The sequence below is a fragment of the Pan paniscus genome, chromosome 8, assembly GCF_029289425.2.
Source record: "Pan paniscus chromosome 8, NHGRI_mPanPan1-v2.0_pri, whole genome shotgun sequence".
Taxonomy (NCBI): Eukaryota; Metazoa; Chordata; class Mammalia; order Primates; family Hominidae; genus Pan; species Pan paniscus.
The window spans coordinates 40,159,367-40,181,015 of record NC_073257.2 but is presented as its reverse complement, the minus strand read 5'-3'; the positions used below and the strand labels follow the sequence as shown (position 1 = coordinate 40,181,015).

The 21,649-nt window shown below is 37.8% G+C and overlaps 1 protein-coding gene across 3 annotated transcripts in view; it reads right to left on the bottom strand.

Moving 5' to 3' along the window:
- Nucleotides 1–21,015, bottom strand: part of RAB18 (RAB18, member RAS oncogene family) — a 35,980-nt gene extending 14,965 nt beyond the window's left edge. Inside the window, exons 1-2 of one of the 3 annotated variants that reach the window (XM_003821426.5) lie at nt 20,673–21,015; nt 15,171–15,226 (exon numbers count right to left, since the gene is read on the bottom strand). In XM_003821426.5, the coding sequence (XP_003821474.1) occupies nt 15,171–15,226; nt 20,673–20,740 (124 nt within the window). In that variant the 5' untranslated portion in view covers nt 20,741–21,015. The remainder of the gene's footprint in view (nt 1–15,170; nt 15,227–20,672) is intronic. The other 2 variants (XM_034930188.3, XM_055092535.2) reach the window with 2 other exon arrangements.
- Nucleotides 21,016–21,649: the final 634 nt, after the last annotated feature.

The following is a 21,649-nucleotide window of genomic DNA, read 5'->3' as shown; positions in this document are numbered from 1 at the left end:
ACCATCCACAGGAGACACTGACCACTGTCATCCTGCCATCAAAGCCAACAGACACAGGTAGCCTGAAGGGGCACCTAATCTAAATCCAGACCCCTAAAGTCCCCAGTCATCTTCCCTAGGTTCCTCTGGTGAATCTCACATGCAGCAATTGAGCTCTTCAGATCTCACATGCTAAAACTGCTTCTTCATCATGCTTCTCTTTTGTTAAGTGGCTGATAATTTATCTTAATTGGTAGCAGCAGTGGGAGTCTTTTTGAGAGATTTGATTTTGCCAGTTTCTTACCCAATTTGATTAAACTGTGTCTTCAATCTCTTCATGTGGATAACATGGAGCTCACAACAGAAACAGAAGAACTGTCATCTCAGCTTTTCCTTGTTCATTTGTGTTTGCATTTTTAATATGATCTTTAATTCAGTTTCTTTGCAAGAATCTTTTTTTAGGCACACTGGTAAATTTTCATGTTGCACTTACTGCTTATTTCAAAGGCTCCATTAACTATATTATCTAGTTTTAACTAAAATAACCTTCATGAAAAAGGCCAAAGAAAATATGAACTCAACAGTAGATATATGTGAATGGGAGACCAGAAGATATTAATGGAAGCAGAAGCACACATCTTGTTGAAGAGGAGAAAAATCAATCAATAGAAACTGACTCAGAACTGACACAGATGTTACAACTGTACACCACATGTTCAAAAAGTAGACATGAGTGACATAAAAAAGGATCAAACAGAACTTTCTAAAGATGAAAATGGGCTGGGCACAGTGGCTCACGCCTGTAATTCCAACACTTTGAGAGACTAAGGTGGGAGGATCGCTTGAGGCCAGGAGTTTAAGACCAGCCCCGGCAAAACAGCGAGACTTCGTCTTGACAAAAATACATTTTTATTTATTTATTTTTTTTTGAGACGGAGTCTTGCTCTGTTGGCCAGGCTGGAGTGCAGTGGCAGTGATCTTGGCTCACTGCAAGCTCTGCTTCCCGGGTTCATGCCATTCTGCTGCCTCAGCCTCCCGAGCTGCTGGGACTACAGGCGCCTGCCACCACGCCCGGCTAATTTTTTGTATTTTTAGTAAAGACGAGGTTTCACCGTGTTAGCCAGTATGGTCTCAATCCCTGACCTCATGATCCGCCCGCCTCGGCCTCCCAAAGTGCTGCGATTATAGGCGTGAGCCACCACACCCAGCCAAAAATAAACTTTTAAAATTAGCCAGGCATGGTGGCTTGCGCCTGTAGTCCCAGCTTCTCAGGAGGCTGAGGTACGAGGATGGATCGAGCCTGAAAGGTCGAGGCTGAAATGTGCCGTGGTTGTGCTACTGCAGTCCAGCCTGGATAACAGAGCAAGACCCTGTCTCAAAAAAAAAAAAAAGGTAAAAATGGCAATGTCTGAGATGAAAAATACACTGGATGGGATTAACAGCAAATTAGGCGCTGCAGAAGAAAACATCAGTGAATGTGATGACACAGCAACAGAAACTACCCAAAAGGAAGTAGAAAGAAAAGGTTCAAAGAAAATGAGAGACCATCAATCATCTGTGGGACAACTTCAAGCAGCCTAATATGCAAACAATGGAGTTGAGGAAAAAGAAGAGAGAAGGGGGGAAAATATATCTGAGAAATAATGGCTGAAAAATTTCAAATTTGATGAAAAATATAAATCCACAGATCAAAAAAGCTCAATAAGCCCCTAGCAAAAAAAAAAAAAAAAGAAGAAAAACTCAGAGACATCATAATGAAATTGTTCTAAGTATTTTAAATTAAATATTTTAAACAAAAAGAAAAACAACATCAAAATTTGTATGATGCCACTTAAGCAATACTTATAGGAACATTTATAGCACTAAACACCCATATTAGAAAAGAAAAGTGATCTAAAATCAATGACCTAGGCTTCTAAACTAAGACAATAGAAAAAGCAGCAAATTAAATCCGAAGAAGTAGAAGAAAGAAAATAAAGTTCAAACCAGAAATTAAAAACAGAAAAACAACAACAAAAATCAATGAATCCAAAAGTTGCTTCTATAAGAAAACCAATAAAACTGATAAACTTCTAGTCAAATTGATCAGGAAAAAGAAGACAAAAAAAATCATTACAAAGGATGAAAAAAATCACACCATTTATAGATTGTACAGAAGTTAAAGGAATGACAGAATGTTATGACAAGTTTATGCCAATAAATTTGACAATTCAGATAAAAATGGACAATTTCCTTGAAAGATTAAAAGCTACCAGAATTTACTGAAATAGATCACAAAGAAAATATATATAGAATATAGATAAAAAAGGAAATGTGAAGAGAGTCGAAGCATATTATTATGAAAAATCCCTAAACAGATAAGAAGGCAGTAATGGTAAGAATTCAGGAACAAAAACTCTTTAAGGAAATAAATAGCAAAATGGCAGAAGTCCTTCCTTATTGGTATATTAAATGCAAATAGAATAAACTCTCCTATCAAAAGATTGGCAGAATACTTTTTAAAAATTCAACTACATGCTTTCTATCAGAGATTCACTTTTGGTCTAGAAACAAATATAGGTTGAGAGTGAAAGGACAGGAAAAGATATTCCATACAAATAGTAACCAAAAGATAGCAAAGGTAATTATTCTAAAATCAGACAAAATAGACTTTAAGTCAAAAACTGTTAGGAGACTAAAACAAAATATTTTGATAAAAAGGCCAATTCTCAAGAAGATACAACAATTATAAACATATACACCACAGAACAGAAGTCCAATATATACGAAGCAAACACTTGATAGAATTAAATGGAAAAATAGTGTTACAACCGTCAGAGATTCTATTTATTTATTTATTTATTTTTCTAAACACAAGCCCTCCACTGAAAATACTGATTATTTTTATTGCCTGACTGAATTCCAAAACGTCTTTTTTTTTCCACAAATTACATTTTATTTAGATTTTTACAATTACAGTTTCATTACAAAGGATACAATATCAGGACCAACCAAAAAGAGAAACACATAAGGATGAGGTCTGGGAGGGTCCCAAACACGGAGCTTCCATGCGTCTCCCCTTCCGCTCCCTGCAGAACCAGAGCACATCACCCTCTTGTTTTTTTTTTTAAATCCTCCCATATACTTTATCCTATTTTTTTTTTATTTCAATAGGTTTTTAGGAACAGGTGGTATGTGGTTACATGGATAAGTTCTTTAGGGTAATTTCCGAGATTTTGGTGCACCCATCAACCGGGCAGTGTGCACTGTACCCAATGTGTAGTTTTTTAAATCCCTCATCCCTCTCCCACTCTTCCCCGAGTCCCCAAGTTCCACTGTATCATTCTTATGCCTTTGTGTCTTCATAGCTTAGCTATCACTTATAAATGAGAACATACAATGTTTGGTTTTCCATTCCTGAGTTACTTCACTTAGAATAATGATCTCCAGTTCCAGCCAGTTTGCTGCAAATGTCATTATTTTGTTCCTTTTTATGGCTGAGTGGTATTCCATGGTATGCATATGCCACATTTTATCTACTCATTGATTGATGGGCATTTGGGCTGGTTCCATATTTTTGCAATTGTGAATTGTGCTGCTATAAAGATGCATGTGAAAGTGTCTTTTTCATAGGATAAACAGTCGGAGATTTTAATACACCACTTCCAATTATGAATAGTGTACTGAGATATATTATCAACAGAAAACAAAGGGTTTGAAGGCCAATTAGAGCCAACAGAATACTCCGTATAACAACAAATTTTTTTCAAGTATACATGAAACATTCTCCAGGATAGGCCATATGTTGGCTACAAAACAAGTCTTAATACATATTAAAAAACCGAAATCATGCAAACCATTTTTCTGATTACAATGGAATAAACCTAGAAATTAATAACAGAAGGAATACTGGCAAATTCACAAATACGTGAAAATGAAACAACACCCTTTTAAACAACCAATAAAATCACAGAAAAAAAATTAGAGAATGCCTTGAGACAAATAAAAATACAATATATTAAAATTTAGGGAATGCCGTGAAAGAAATGTTAAGAGAAAAAAAATTTTCTTTTTTTTTTTTTTTTTTTTGAGATGGAGTCTTGCTCTGTCACCCAGGCTGGAGTGCAGTGGTGCGATACCGGCTCACTGCAACTTCTGCCTCCTGGGTTCAAGTGGTTTACCCATCCCAGCCTCCCTAGTAGCTGGGATTACAGGTGCCCGCCACTATGCCTGGCTAATTTTTGTATTTTTAGTAGAGACGGGGTTTCACCATGTTGGCCAGACAGATCTCGACCTCCTGACCTCAGGTAATCTGCCTGCCTTGGACGCCCAAAGTTCTGGGATTACAGGCATGAGCCACCATGCCCGGCACAGAAATTTATAGCTGTAAATGAATATATTATAAAGGAAATAAAACTTCAAATCAATAACCTAACTTTATACCTTAAGGAACTAAAAGAGAAGAGTAAACTCTGTGCAAAGCTAGCAGGGCAGAAGTAATAAATAATATGAGCAAAGATAATTAGAGAATAAAACACAATAAGGAAAACTGATAACCAAAGTTGTTTTTTCTTAAAGATCAACAAAATAGACAAACTTTTAAACTAGATTAACTTCAAAAAAAAAAAGAGAGTGAGAGAAAAGGTTTACATTACAAAACTCAGATATGAAAACAGGGTCATTACTACCAATTTTACAGGAAAAAAAGGATCATAAGAGAATACTATGAACAACCGTTATGTCAACGAAATGGATAACATAATTAAATGGGCAAATTCTAACAAATACACAATCTGCCAAAATTTACTCATGAATAGAAAACTTGAATAGACCCATAACTAGTAAGAAGATTGAATCAGTAATCAATCAAGTTTATTCCCAGAATGCAAGAACAGTTGAACTTTAAGAAAAATGAATCAAAGTAACACATCGCATTAAAAGAATGAAGGTTTTTAAACACATGATCATCATCTTGATGCAGAAAATGCATTTGACAAAATTCAATTCCCTTTCATGATAAAACACTCAACAAACTAGGAATAGAAGGGAATTTCCTCAACATGATATACACCATATATGAAAAACCCATGGCTAATGTCATACTCAACGGTGATAAAGCTTTGGTTTTTTTCCAAGTTGTTTTGGCTAGTCTACTTCCTTTGCATTTCCTAGTGAATTTTAGAATCAGCTTGTTGATTTAAAAATAAAAGCCTGCTGGGATTTTGATAGGGATTATGTTGAATCTATAGATCACTTTGGGGAGAACTGACCTCTTAGCAATATTAAATCTTATGGCTACTGAAAAAGTTATATCTTTCCATTCATTTAGGTCTTTAAAAATTAATCTGAAAGTATTTTGTAATTTTCAGTATTACAGGTCTTTGACAAATTTCAGTAAATTTAGCCCTGGGTATTCCGTAGATTTTTATTTAAAATTGTATTTAAATTTTTCATCTTCCTTTTATTCATTACTAATAAACAGAAATACAATTGATACTATAAATATGGATTTTGTATTCCTGTGGATTTTTACATTCTTCTTTTCCAATCTGGATGCATTTCTTGTCTTACTGCCCTGGCTAAAAATTTCTAGTACAACCGAAGTGGTGAGAGCTTATATTCTTATTTTGTTCCTCATATTAAGGGGAAAACATTCTTTATTTTATCATTAAGTATGATGTTAGTTGTATGTTTTTTATAGATATCCTTTATCAGGTTTCTATTCACAGTCTACTGAAAGATGTTATCAAGAATACATGATGGATTTTTTTCAAATGCATTTTCTGCATCTATTGAGATGATTACGTGATATTTCTTTTTTAGTTTAAAGTAGTGAAGTATGCATTGATTTTTTTTTAATGTTAAACCAACTTTTCCTATGTGGGATAAACCCCACTTCGTTTTGTTGGTTTATTATGTGTTGTTCTTCATATGTTTCATATCAACTGATAATTTTTCAAAAGTGCAAAAGCAATTCAGTGTAGAAAGGACAGTCTTTTCAACTAATAGTGTTAGCACAACTGGATATCCATATGCAAAAGGAAAAAAAAGAACTTCATACCTCACACTGTATTCAAAAATTAATTCAAAAAATTATACTTAATGTAACACTTTATAAACTATAAGACTTCCGGAAGAAAATATAGGGGAAAATCACTGCAATCTTCTGTCAGGCAAAAGATACAACACTGAAATCATCATCCATAAACGGAAAAATTAAGAAGTTAGATTTCATCAAAATAAAAAACATATGCTGTTAGAAATATACTTTTACACGAATGAAAAAACAAGCCAGAGACTGGGAGGAAAACATTTGCAAAGCATAGATCATCTAATAAGAGACTTAAATGCAGAATATATTTTAAAAACTCTCAAAGCCCAAAAAAAAGCAAAAAACCCACTTAAAAATTAATGAAAGACTTGAACAGACACTGCAAAAAAATACATATATACAGCCTATATAAATGTGCATATAGACGTTAAAAAGATACTCAACCTCATTAGTCATTAGCGAAATTCAAATTAAACCACAATGAGATCTGAACACATACCTACTTACTCATTTGAAAATATGGTTAAAATTTAAATAAGGCTGCTCGTAGATATATAATACGTGAGGGGTATAGAAGAACAAGAATTCTCATATGAAGCTAGTGGGAATGTAAAAATGATACAACCACTTTATAAAAATATGGCCAAACTGTTTTCCAAAGTTAAATATGCATTTATCATATGACCCACCAATTCCATTACTGGGTATGTATTCTAAAGAAATAAAAATTAGTATTCATACAAAATCCTATACCTGAATGTTTACAACAGGACTATTCATAATCACTAAAAACTGGAAACAACACAAATGTCTTACAATTGATGAATAGATAAACCAACTAAAACTGTGGTACATCCACACAATGGAATATAGCTCAGCAATAAAAAGGAACAAACAATTCACAGGAACTTGGATGAAGCTCAAAGGCATTAAGCTAAGTGAAAGCAGTCTCAGAGGTGCACATGTACCCTAAAACTTAAAGTATAATTTAAAAAAAAAAGGTAACATACCATATGATTCCACTTACATGACATTCTCAAAAAAGATAAAACTAGAGACCAGGTAAGTGGCTGCTGAGGTTAGAGGCAGGAGGACCAGACTAGAATAGAACAGAAAGGGATAGCACCAGGTAGCTTTGGGGATGATGGAACTATTTGGTATGCTGACTGTGGTGGTGGCAATTATATGACCATAAACATTTGTTTTAATACATATGTTAAAAATCAAACTGTATACCAAAAAAATCAACTTTAATGTATAATTTTTTTAAAAATGCTGCTATGAACTCATATGTAAGAAACACAATAGGTCAAACATATTTTCTGAAAGAATAAATTATCAAGAATGTGTATTGTAAAACCTCTACTTCTTTTCAATTTAGGATTTACTTTGTTGTTGTCAAGTCTGAGATTGATTCTGTATAATTGTTCCATGGGCTTTTAAAGTAGTGAGGTCTTTATTCAAAAGATTTGCTGATTTTGTTAGTCCAATTCCCTATGCCTTTATCTGTATCTTTTGGGTCTATCTATCTACAAAAGAAATGCAGCAAATCTAATATAACTGTATTTTCATCAAATTCTTTTTTTTTTCTTTGAGACAGAGTCTCGCTCTGTCGCCCAGGCTGCAGTGCAGTGGCACAATCTCAGCTCACTGCAACCTCTGCCTCCCGGATTCAAGTGATTCTCCTGCCTCAGCCTCCCGAGTGGCTGGGACTACAGGTGTGAGCCACCATGCCTGGCTAATTTTTGTATTTTTAGTAGAGACGGGGTTTCACCATGTTGGACAGGCTGTTCTTGAACTCCTGAAATCAGGTGATCCGCCCTCCTCAGCATCCCAAAGTGCTGGGATTACAGGTGTGAGTCACTGCACCTGGCCCTCATTGAATTCTTTTCTTGTGTTTTGAAGCTTTTATAGAGAGCTTCTATGTTTGGTGCCTACTTGTTTATGACTGTTATAGCTGCTTAGTTAATTTACTGGGCCAGCATTACATACTATCCACTTTATTCTGTCCAGTGCATTAACCTTAAATTCTACCTAACTTAGGCTATATTTTACCATACCACTTTTGCATTTTTGCATTTGCCTGGTTCATCTATTTTCAACCTTTTCTTACTTCTTTTTCAACTCTAGCTGATAATTTGAATTATTAAGAGAAGTGGACCCAGGCACATTTAATTAATTAACATATTTTTTTACTGCTTCCCTCTTAATTATATTTAGCATTCTTTGACATTCAGGTCAAATCTGTGGTTGATATACTGTGAAATAATTAAAAGAATTCCAAATTAGAAGTTGGGAGGCTGGATTTAGCCCCAGCCTTCTGACTAAGGTATAGCCTAAGGAATATAGACTAAGGTATAGAAATCAAAGATTTCTTTTTTTTTTTTTTTTCTTTTTGAGATGGAGTCTCTCTCTGTCACCCAGGCTGGAGTGCAGTGGTGCGATCTTGGCTCACTGCAACCTCCATCTCCTGAGTTTAAGCGATTCTCCTGCCTCAGCCTCCCAGGTACCTAGGATTACACACACCTGCCACCACGCCTGGCTAATTTTTGTATTTTTAGGGGAGATGGGAGGTTTCACCACGTTGACCAGGCTGGTCTCGAACTCCTGACCTTCAGTGATCCACCTGCCTCGGCCTCCCAAAGTGCTGAGATTACAGGCGTGAGCCACTGCGCCTGGCCCAAAGATTTCAAATGTTCAAAGGGGAAAACTAAACTGAAAATTCAAAGTATCCAGAGCAATGACAAAGAAACACTCCATACCAAAACCTATGGAACACAGAATTGGTTCTTAGAGAACATCTTTAACAAAGAATAAGCATTAAAAATGAGGGGACTTAATATTTATCTTAACAAACCAAAAAAATAACACCAAAAGAAAAGCAGGAAGAACGAGGGAAAAAAATTAAAGCAATCCTCAAAACAATAAAATAGATACATTCCTTAGGAAAAGACAACAAAAATAGACAATTTTAGAAATGAAGAGCCACGATCACAGATAATGAAAAGTTTAAAATAATACTATGTGCAACTATCTTAAGAGAAAATGAATACTTTCCAAGTTACACTCCCAAGACTATTCTAAGAATAGAAAACTTAAAGAGGTTGGAATGATAAAGAAGGAAGGAGGATCAGATTGATTCAACAGGTAAAATGTAACCTTTAAAGAACAGATAATTCCAATATTATTTAAGTTTGTCATGAAAAAAAAAATTTTTTTTTTTTTTGAGACAGGTCTTGCTCTGTCACCCAGGCTAGAATACAGTGGTACGATCACAGCTTACTGCAGCCTTGACCTCCCAAGCTCAAGTGATCCTCCTGCCTTGGCTTCACAAAGTGCTGGGATTATAGGCATAAGCCACTGTGCCCAGCAGAAGTCATAGGTATTTTTGAAAGCTCACTAAGGAAATAACATCAACCCATAACAACCACAATTTGTCTAACTGTAGTTGAAATATACCAACCCTCAAAAGACATTTTCACATATTTTAACAATTATAAGTCTTAAAATAGATTAAGAAATATGTTGTGACCCAGTCTGAAGTAGAAAAATGGTTTTACATTCATTTTCTAGGTTTTTATTTGAAAATAGTTTTTAAAGCACCCTTTTTATAGTCAAAAGGTACATAAAACAGGGTAAATAAAAAAATAAAAAACTTAAAGCAAATTGTGCCTATTTAATCAGATTATATAAAATTAGTATAACTAATTTCTACAGGATCTAATTTCCATGCTTACCAATTCCATCTATGCTACCAATTACTTAGATAAGTACCTGATTAAGGACCACCATGTGATCCTGTCATAGCAGAAAAAGAAACCTAATACTATCTTTTATCAAACACTCCTATGTAATAAGCAAACAAACAAAAAAACTGGTCGAGATATTTTTGCAGGCTGAGAGCAGTGGCTCACACCTGCAATCCCAGCACTTTGGGAGGCCAAGGTAGGAGGACTGCTTGAACCCAGGAGTTCAAAACCAGCCTGGGCAACAGTTTGGTGAGACCCCATCTCTAAAAAAATACAAAGATCACCCGGGCATGGTGGCACGTGCCTGTAGTTCCAGTTCAGGAGGCTCAAGCAGATCACTGGAGCCCAGGTGGTTGAGGCTGGAGTGAGCTATGTTTGTGCCACTGCATTCCAACCTGGCGACAGAACAAGACCCTGCCTCAAAGAAAAAAAAAAACAAAAAACAAAAAAACTTGCAATTTTGTGTGTATGAATGTTTATTTTTATGTCAGAAATGTTATCTTGTACTATATTTTTAAATATTTGTGTTTCATTATGTTTCCTTCTTAGTCTCAAATATGCATATGTTGGATTTCCTTTTCTGATTTCCATATCTATCATTTTCTAATTCGTTTTAACGTTTTCATTAATTTTGGTAAATTCTACCTGCTTTTTCCATTTCTAGACTCTGTCTCTTATTGTATTTTCCACAGTTCTCTATTATCTATGTGATCCTTTCAATTTCATCTTCATTTCAGTAATAGTTTTATTTTCTAATTTCATTTATTTTTCTTTCCACTCAATCAGCTTACCTTGCATTTTCTCATGCAATCATTCTATTTCTTCCCCGGCCTCTTATGTCAAGTGCGTTGTGCTCTCAGCAGTAAATACTTCATTAAGTTTTCTAAACTCATGGCAAAATGTTTGATCACAATATTCATCTTCTTTATGGCAATATTTTAGGTTACTGTTCTTCATCTGTCCTTTGTTTTTCTGTTTCTTTCTTCCTTTTTTATTTCCAAACATTTGTGGCAGTCAAGCTTAATGAATTCCTTTTGATTATTCATCTCTGAAGAAGTGCTGGTTGTCCAGAACCTGATATTTGTAGGAGGTTTATGCAGAAGGCCAGAGTGCCTCCAGTTCTGGACTGACAACTTTTTCGTGATTCAGAGATTTACCTAAGAGACAGTTTAGCATTTTACTTCTCAACAGCCAATGCAGACAGGCAGTCTGGAGGTTTTTCACAATGCAGTCATCTCCTCCCCAACTGCTATAGAGATAGACACATATTACTTCCTGCAAAAATGGCTTGTTTATGTGACTCCTTGTTTGGCTTCATTTCCCCGACTTCTTAGAATTAAACCAGGTGCAGGAAAGCTCCTGCCTTGAGCTGAAGAAACCCACTTCACTTTTGTAAACAAGGGGTTTAGGTTTTATACCTCAGGGGGGCCTTGCAGTTTCATGGGTGTTTCTTGCTGTCTCTGAGCTCCACAGCCACGGCATCCTACCTACTTCTTCCCACAGGCAGCCAGCCTGATGGCCACTGCTCCTGGCAACATTTCCACCTATTTTGTGGCTTGGGGTTTTTAACTGTCTTCTAGTTTAGTGGAATGCTGGGTTTGTGTGTCAGTTTCTCCCTCTCTTTGTTGTTTTTAGCTAATTGCCAAGAAAGAAGAATGCTAACTTTATAGTACCATCTGCAAATCCCAAATCCAACAATTATCTTAAAAGAGTATTTTATGCAAGACAGAAACTTAAGTGTCTCACTAAGTTACTAAAAGGTAACAATACACTTTCCTTACTACCATTTTACTGTGGGGTAAAATACCAATTTTCATAAAACACTAATTTTCACAAGGCCGTTAAGTAATTGTTTTTATGTTTAAAACTCATGTGTGGGCTGGGCGTGGTGGCTCACACCTGTAATCCTAGCACTTTGGGAGGCTGAGGCGGGTGGATCACTTGAGGTCAGGAGTTCAAGACCAGCCTGGCCAATATAGTAAAACCCCATCTCTACTAAAAACATTAAAAATTAGCAAGGCATGGTGGCACACACCTGCAATCCCAGCTTCTTGGGAGGCTGAGGCAGAAGAATCACTTGAACCTGGGAGGCGGAGATTGCAGTGAGCTGAGATCATGCACCACTGCACTCCGGCCTGGGCAACACAGCGAGACTCTTGTCTCCAAAAAAAAAAATAAATAAATATATATATATATATATATATATATATATGTTATTACCTAAGGCTGAAAGTAATCTGATGCTTCAATGTAAAAGATATTTTGTTCAGCATATTCAAGATCTAGGGCCTATTTGGGGAACAAATTACATATATTTTCACCAGCATACTATAATCTTAGTATTTGTCTTTGCAGAAGACAAAGCCTTTTTAGTAATAAAGACAACCCACGATTTGTCATGCTACAAGTCCCCAAATTCCATTTGGGTTTGTAATGAAGACAGTTAATATTATATGTATGTTCATTCCTTCAGTAAAATTTTAACTTTAGGCAAGTTTATTTTCCTGCCAGTTGCTACTGCTCTCCTCCTGGCTAGCCAATACCAATACGTACTCAGGCAGGTTCTGACCAAAATAAGGTTTTACTACTAAGTAATTTTTTATAGGAGTAAATAATACACCAGTATGGGCACAGTGGCTCACACCTATAATCTCAACACTTTGGGAGGCCCAAGGTGGGTGGATCACTTGAGGCCAGGAGTTCAAGACCAGACTGGCCAACATAGCAAAACCCATCTCTACTAAAAATACAAAAATTAGCCAGGTGTGGTGGTGCATGCCTGTAGTCCCAGCTACACAGGAGGCTGAGGCACCAGAATCACTTGAATGGGGAGGTGGAGGCTGCAGTGAGCCAAGGTTGTGCCACTTCACTCCAGCCTGGGCAACAGAGCAAGACTGTGTCTAAAAATAAATAAATAAAATTAAATAATAATAATTATTATTATAATACAACAAAGCCAAATTACAATGGATTTTGAATTCGTGTTTTAAATGATTCCCTTTCCTATGACACAAATAAGAGTAAATCTGTAAATCTTAATATCATGCAAAAGCTAAGTAATGCCTAATTTATTGAAAATTTAGAGGCACCATGAGTTCATATGAAGAAAAAGAAACAAACAAACATGAGCTCCTCCTGAGCAGGGCATGGTGGTACATGGCTGTAGTTCCAGCTACTTGGGAGGCTGAGGCAGGAGGATCACTTGAGCCCAGGAGTCTCAGGCCAGCCTGGGCAACACAGTGAGACACTGCCTCACAAAAAAAGAAAAAAAAAAGAGCTCTTACTTACAGAATTCCAAACAAGATACATAGACAGAGTGATGGCATTTTAAAAAAATCCCCATTGGATAACCATCACAGTTGGAATGAAAAGATCATATACTGTCCTTATCACTTGTCACAGGCAAGAATTATCAATGGATGCTACAACAGGAGGGCAAAAAGTGTAAGAAGGAGGATACCTATACAGTCTCAATGTATCTCTCTACAAGAAATATATTAGTTATGAAGGGAAAAATAATAACTTCACAGAGGAGTAAGTTGGCATATATCACCTCAAATAACCAAAGTCCCACCACCAGTAAATGGGATAAACAGACACAATGTGCCTCCTGACACTATGTTCTGAAAAACACTTCTGTGGAATTGCTGCCAAAACTGCATAACCTGAATCTAACCGTTAAGGACATACTGGACATACACAAATTGAGAGACATTCTACAAAATAACTATTTACTCTTCAAAAATGTCAAGGCCCTGAAAAGGCAAATAAAGACTGAAGAATTGCTGATTAAAAGAGTCTGAAGAGGCTCGACACGGTGGCTCACACCTGCAATCCCAGTACTTTGGGAGGCCGAGGTGGGTAGATCACTTGAGGTCAGGAGCTCAAGACCAGCCTGGCCAACATGGTAAACCCCGTCTCTATCAAAAATACAAAAAAAAATTAGCCAGGCGTAGTGGCATGTGCCTGTAGTCCCAGCTACTTGGGTGGCTGAGGCAGGAGGATCACTTGAACCTGAAAAGAGGAGGTTGCACTGAGCTGAGATGCTGCCACTGCACTCAGCCTGAGCGACAGAGCTAGACTCTGTCTCGAAAATAAATTAATTCATTAATTAAATGAAATAAAAGAGGCTAAAGAGAAATAACTAAAATCAGTGTATGATCCTGGACCCGAAACAATTATTTGTCTTTTGCTATATGGGACATTAATGGGACAACTGATAAAATCTGTGTATAGACAGTAAAATATATCTATGTTCATTTAAGAAATACACATTAAAATATGCAGACATTGAAGACATCATGTCTACAATCTACTCTCATTTTTTAAAAAAAGAATACTGTGTGTAGAGAGAGAATGATAAAGCAAATGTGACAAACATTAACATTTGGAGTAATTTAATAGGATACATAAGAATTATTTGTGCTATTTTTACAAATCTTTGAGTCTGAAATTGTTTCACAATAAAATTTTTAAAATAGACATACAATCAATGAAAACAAATAAAGCCAGTTAAGAGAAACTCTTTATTTTCCCTAACAATAATGCTAGGATCATCTTTACTATATTCTCCTCATCAGATCATGAAATTTTAAAGCTTTAAAAAAAAAAGTATTCTCTCTCCCCAAAACCTCCCAATTTACAGATGAAGTTAGTAAGTTAAGTGACTTCATCAAGATTACATGTAATTCAAGGCAAAGTCAACCAAGACTATTATCTAGCTCTGACTCAGCTCAGCTACCTTTCAACTATTCCAAGTGGTCTCTTCATCCCTTTATGTTGTCTGCAGTCTAAACACATGATACCAAAATACTTACCTCTATCTTCTCATATATTCTCATAAGTTAGTGTGACTAACCACTTTCAGGCGATCTAAATCTTATCCTTAAAAGGCATTTAAGTATCATTGCTCCTAACAATCCTTAATAACTAGTATCAATACATATGTGAAGATAAGAATACATGTCAAACACTGTAGCAAATGCTGAACATACAAAATTAACACACTCTGTTAGGTCCATGATGACAGAGACCAAGTTTGTTATTCAATATTATAACCCCTCCTCTTAGTAGCAGTCCCTGGCATACAATAAGTATTCAAATAACTGTTGTATATTACAAAATAAAAGACAATCCATAGTATAGGAAAGAAATGTGTGTACAGATAATCACATTAGCAGTTTTAATAAAGTATCATGAGACAACAGATAAGGAAGTTTTTTTCTCTTGGTAAGATCTAGAAAGGCTTCAAAGATTTAATGATACCAAAATTAAGTCTTGAAGGACAAATAAGATTTCAACAGACATGGAGGCAGTGGGGTGGTGAGAGGAAGGTAGAAGGATTTAGATTAAAAAGGCCAAAGGCAAGAAAATACTGGCCATTTCTATAGAATTTTTAAACACAGGCTTACCTATTGTTGCTGCAAGTTCTGGATCAAACGTATCATCTGTGAACCTCAAGAGCAGGCTGAAAGAGATATTAAAAAGACAGGTTGGGAACTTGAATTTTTTAATCATATGATAAATGTGTTCATGATTATTTGGTCACAAATTATTAGATGCAGATAAAAATAACTGATGTAGGCCTGTTCCTAGGAATACTGCCTCAGAGCAGGTATACACAGAAAAATTAAATTACTAGAAAGGCAATTTAAAAATCCTAAGAGCAAAGTAGTTTACTATGAAATATATTCCCCGTGCTCTCCTACACAATCCCCCAAGTACAAAAGGTGGGGGTTTTTGTTGTAGTTGTTTTTTAACTGTTCTGGTATGTCCTTCTGAGAAAATGATATTAGCAGCATGTCATGCTTTAACTGACATAGATGAAAAGGGAAAAAATAAAGTCTCTTAGAATGCAACAAACTAGCTTTAAAAAATCTGATTGTGTAATCCACTCTGAATTCAAGCAAAACCAGAAATATATCAAAGCCGAGCATTCTGTAACACGCAGTACGGCTACTACCTAAGAGAAGATACAGTAAAAAGAGAGGTTAAAAGAAAGATCACAGGACAGAGTAGGTAGACTCGGGCAAACACTAGGTAGAGTGTGTAAAACCAAGTAGGCAACTGGAGGCTACTGGAGGCTTTTAAAGAAAGTTAAGACAAGTACTGCTCTTTGTTTTGAAAAGTTAATACTAACAAAAAATGGAAGAAAATCAATGGAAGACAACCGCCATGGTTATGGCAAGAGAGAACAAAGGACTAAACCTAGGAAATGGTAAGAAACTAGAAAGAAAGGATAAAAGCAAAAGACACCAGATTAGAAGGGTACTCTAAGATTTTCCATCTTCCAGAATTATTTTACTTACTATGAAGCAGAAGTGTCAGTTATTAGAAACTCTTCAAAAATAAAATCTAAGCTTTTGTTAAAGCCCTTGATTTTAAAGTCATTCAATCTTCCCTCATGTTAACTTCTGAAGTATAAGACTCTCCTAATTGACCTGTTTGCATGAATAAAATCAAAGAAACAGCCATCAGATATCTAAATTATAGAAAAATCTTATGACTCTTTCTACAGGTTGTGATTATTGCTGGTAGAGGTATGTTTTGTCCATAGAGTTTCTGCAAAACATAATGGCCTCCTGGTAGTTTCCAAACCCAGTGTCATTAATTATATTTGAACGATTAACTCTCCCTTACTTGGTTTTGTTTTCTTGTGTTTACCATAAAACCAGCATCATAAAATCAAAGTAAAAAAGAAGAGTCAAATTCTAGATTTATCTACTTAACATCTTGACTATATTTACTTACTTGGAACATAGGTAACAATACTAGTAAGACTCTTAAAGACTACCTATAAAATTTTTCTTCTCTCCCAACATACTCAGTTACCCATAATTTAAGAAAAGGTACATAATATCTACACGTGGTCACCACAGAAAATATTACTACAAAAACATAAGTTAAGATTACCTTGTAGACTAGTTGTAATAATATCATAATAATAATACAATAATGATGATATTGGGTATTATTTATTGAACATATGGCAATGTGCAGACACAAAGCCAGAGGTTTTTCTCTCATAATTGCTAATCCTTAAATGGCCTTTGTTATTAACAGTACTTTGTAAGGAGAGGCAGGGAATTGGTGGCATGGTGTGAAGCAACAAATTTTAATACAGGCTCTGGGTATACATCAGATCTTAGACAGGGGTACCCTGGTAGCCCAAAAAGTATTCTAAATTCTATGTGTGCATTTTTCTAGGCAGAGAGTCCATTTCTCTATTAGATTTTGAAAGGGACAGAGAGTCCATTTCTCTATTAAGATTTTGAAAAGAACTGACAATCTCAAAATAATTAAGAAGCACACTTTTTTTTTTTTTTTTTAAGAGAGAGGGTCTCACTCTGTCACCCAGGCTGGAATGCAGTGGCACAATCACAGCTCACTAATCCTCCTACCTTAGCCCCCCAAGTAACTGGCATGACAGGTGTGCATCACCATGGCCGGCTAATTTTTTTATTTTTATTTTTTTAGAGGCATGGTCTCGTTATGTTGCCCAAGCTGGTCTCGAACTCCTGGCCTCAAGAGATCCTCCTGTCTCAGCCTCCCGAGTAGCTAGGATTACAGGATGAGCCACTGCACCTGGCAGAAGCACCATTCTTATAGTATTGTATATTTACACCCTCATATTTTCAAAGTTAAAGGAGCAAAATGTTTCCCATGCAGAAGTAGAGATGGAAGGAGTAACTACTACCATGGCACTTAGATGTGACCAAATTTATAATAAACAGAGTGTGACTATAACTAATCTGCATTTTTTAAATTTACATATGAAATTCACCAAAAAAAAAAAAAAAAAAAGGGAAGGCAAGGGGCAAAGGAGGGACAGCAATTTAGATAATAGGTCTCTCTAATCCCTTCCAGTTCTTGATATATTCTGCTACTCTTTACCTTACCAGGCCTAGCCACAGAATCGGAGTCTTACACATTTAGGGTCTGAGAGGTTTCTATTCCAACCCCCTCGCTTTTGAAATGAAGGCCTACAGCATTCAAGTATCACACACAAGGTCACACAAGTGGCAGCCCCAGTTTCATAATCCTGATCTCCTGACTACTATCACATACCCTTTAGACTCTAACACTATGAAATACACTAGAAAGTAATCCACTAATTCGGATTAAACATATCCTTTGTTTTCCCCAACAGCACAAGTGCTATCTCACTTCCACTAGCTCCAGCTCTGTAATGAAATAGAAACAAACTTGGTTAAAACAATCCTTTAAGATCATATCCACAGCAAATGTTTTTGTACTAATTCACTTTAAAAGGCATAGAATTCTATTTCAGTGGAGTCATTTATTCTCATCTTATCCAGAGTGTTTAAGATTGTTTTCCACAGCATATCACACAGGCCAATAATGTATATCTAGCTAGACAAATAAGACAACTTTCTCACTATATGTAATCCTTTCACAAAAGAAATAAAGTGACAAAATCCTGCATCGAGCAGTTGATAATCCATTGCTACATATTGAGGAAAAAGTTTAAAACAGATTAGGCCCACGGTAAATTTGTTTCTTTGTTTCGGTGGCATGAACTAGGGAGACTGATAAATCCACTTAACAGGTCTTACTCTACAAGGAGAACCTCGGTTGGGTGTCATGCCTTGTGTCTGTAATCCCAGCACTTTAGGAGTATGAGGCAGGAGTTTGGCTTGAGCCTGTGTGTTGGAGACCACCTGGGCAACATAGGAAAATCCCATCTATGAAAAAAATTTTAGAAGTAGGGCCGGTTGTGGTGGCTCATGCTTATGTTCCTAGCACTTTGGGAGGTCAAGGCAGGAGGATCTGTTGAGTTCAGGAGTTCGAGACAGCCTGGGCAACACAGTGAGTCCTCCTCTCTATAAAAAATAAAAAAACACTAGTCAGACATGGTGACTCGTGCCTATAGTCCAGCTACTCAAAAGGCTGAGGTGGGAGGATCACTTGAGCCCAGGAGATTGAGACTGCAGTGAGCTATGATCATGCCACTGCACTCCAGTCTGGGTGACAGAATAAGACCCTGTCTCAAAAAAACAGCGGGTAGAGCAGAGGAATTTTGTTTATATACTCCAGTTAACCTTTCAGAAAATTTTAACATGCCCTAACTTGTCATCCATGCAATACATTTAGAAAAAGTGCTAACCAACCATGTATTGGGTTGAACTACATGAAATGACAACCAACCATTCTTGACTTCAAAAACACTAATTTCATATGCCTGAACTTAAATGATATCTCAAGGAAAAAAAGGAGAAAAGAAAAAGAAAGATCACAAGGCTGTGAAATTCCTATTAAGACAATGTTTACATTAACTTTTTAACACTCAAATATGTATGTGCAATAATAGATGATGATGTAAATAATTTTACTCACGCCTTTTACACACACACAGACAAATCATGCTGGTTTGCTAACTCATAGTATTTCGTTATTCTATTCCTTGGTATGTGCAAATCCTTCATTCCAGTAGACACAGAGGACATTACATGAGGAACACTATGAAAATGTGTTGTCAAACTGGTGGCTCACGCCTGTAATCCTAGCACTTTGGGAGGCCGAGGTGGGCGGGTCACGAGGTCAAGAGATGGAGACCATCCTGGCCAACATGGTGAAACCCCATCTCTACTAAAAGTACAAAAGTTAGCTGGGCATGATAGTGCGCGCCCGTAGTCCCAGCTACTCGGGAGGCTGAAGCAGGAGAATCGCTTGAACCCGGGAGGCGGAGGTTGCAGTGACCCGAGATCGCGCCACTGCACTCCAGCCTGGCAACAGAGCGAGACTCCGTCTCAAAAAATAAATAAATAAATAAGTAAATAATATCAGAATATATTACATAAGCTTTCAAATTCTGAAGAAGCTTTTAAAAAGTAAGACTTTATGAAGTGACTTTTACAAGTTATTTGAGGAGAGCTTTCATTCTAGTTTGTAGAATTAAGGCTATTTCAATTTATGAAATACAAAAAATTATTTGAAAGATACGTGTATCAGAAGGTATAGCTAAAATATGAAACTGATTACAGCCCCTGGAGTGCAAATGTGGTTTAAGGATCAGGACGGCCTTGAACATAACCTACTCATAATCAGATGGCAAGAATGACATCAGCTGGAGAACTCTGTTCCAAGACCTGGATGAAATCACAGCCCTCTAGCAACATCCACCTAGATCCATGTCTTACCTTATACTCAACTCCACTGTCAATATTATTTTCCCCAAGGAAAAAGTAAAAAATGAAAGCACAACACTAATCTTCTGTCCCCACAGGATGTGGCAAAATGAGAAATAACAATTACATTTTATTTTCAAAGGTGGCCCACGGCTGAAGCACTCGGACCTTACACTAAAGCGAAATTTTCCAGCAGTCACAAGATCCAGTTCTTTCACAGCCGACTAATAAAAAAGTAAAAGAATCGACATTAAGCTGCGCCCAAACAGGCCAGGAATGGGACCTAAGGCGTCACGAAACTTCCCGAGGACATTATGTATTTAGAGAAGGCCCCACAGAAACCCTCAAGTGGGAAAGTTATGTCTCCCGGGTCTCGGGGTGACAGGCAGCCTGAACCCCGAGAGGTTCCAGGCAAGGCGCCCCCGGCCGGATTCGGGCCCAAACCAGCCCGCCACGCCCTGAGCTCCGCGCAGCAAACCGGCCGGCCGAGCGGCGGCCCTCGGAATGGTGTTTTCTCGGCGCTACAGGAGGGAGAGCGACCCAGAGAACTTGGGCCTGGCAAAGGCCGGGAACCAGGCAGGCGCGGGTGGGGAGAGGGAAGCAGACGTCGCGGGAGAGCGCGGCCCAGAGGCCGAGGAGGGCGCGAGCGGAGCCGGCCCGAACCCGCCGCTGCAGTTTACAGTTCCCGTCGCGGCCCAGGAGACAGCAGCCACCGGGGCAGAAAGAGCCCAGCCACCCTTGTCACGACCCGCACCTCCGCCTCACCTGGACTTGCCCACCCCACTCTCGCCGATGATGAGGATCTTCAGGGTGGTTAGCACGTCCTCGTCCATCCTGACCCCGTTCCGCTCCGAGCCCAGCTGGCCGCCCGGGTGCGCCTCTCAGCCCTTCAGCGGAGTGAGCTGCTGCGCATGCGCGCCGCTCCACGTCTGCCACCTTCCTTTCACACCGGGTGTTCAGGCTGCCGAAGCCCTGGACTCCCCAGTTCCGCCTTGAGGTAGCTCCACGGCTGCGCGACCCAGAATCCCCGGCGTTTTTCCGGACTGCGTATTCCTCCCCTGCGCAAGCGCAGGTGGGGAGCGCTGTGTGTGACTTTGTTGGCTTCTTCTTGAGGTCTAGCTCCGCCCCAACCTCAACCTAACCCTCCTTTTGAGTCAGTGGGAGGACTCAGTCAGGAGAATATCAAGCTGTTTCATTTCAGCAGCTGCTCATAACAGCTGCACTGCGGTGGGAAAAGCACTGTGCTTGAAGCAGATTATCTTAAATTTAGGTCCAGCTCTACCTTATAACTGCCTTGTCATACTACCCAGCTTTCTTAGCCTTTCTCCATCTCTGAGAGACACAGTAACACTTCTTAGAACATCTGCTTCTTATTGTTATGAAGGTTAAATGAGTTAATTTGTGAAGACATGTTGTTAACCAAAGTGCTCTATAAAAGGTGTGATCAGGTATTAACTTGCTGGCTTCCCCTCTGTTATAGTGGAGAGCACCCTCTGCACCCTAATTCATCTTGAAAGGGAGGCGTAGACTTCAGGTAGGTCAGGTGCATTACTTCTGGCGGTGCAACTTCAAGTCAACTCTCCCTCCTCATAAGAACTGCTACACCCAGACTGCAGGAAGTGTATGTCTACACCTTGCCTCCTGCATTAAGTTGTAAATCTTAGTGAAGGTACCAAACCTCATTCATAATACTTAGCACAGTGCCTGGTACATGGCAGGCACTCAATAAACCTCAGTTCTCT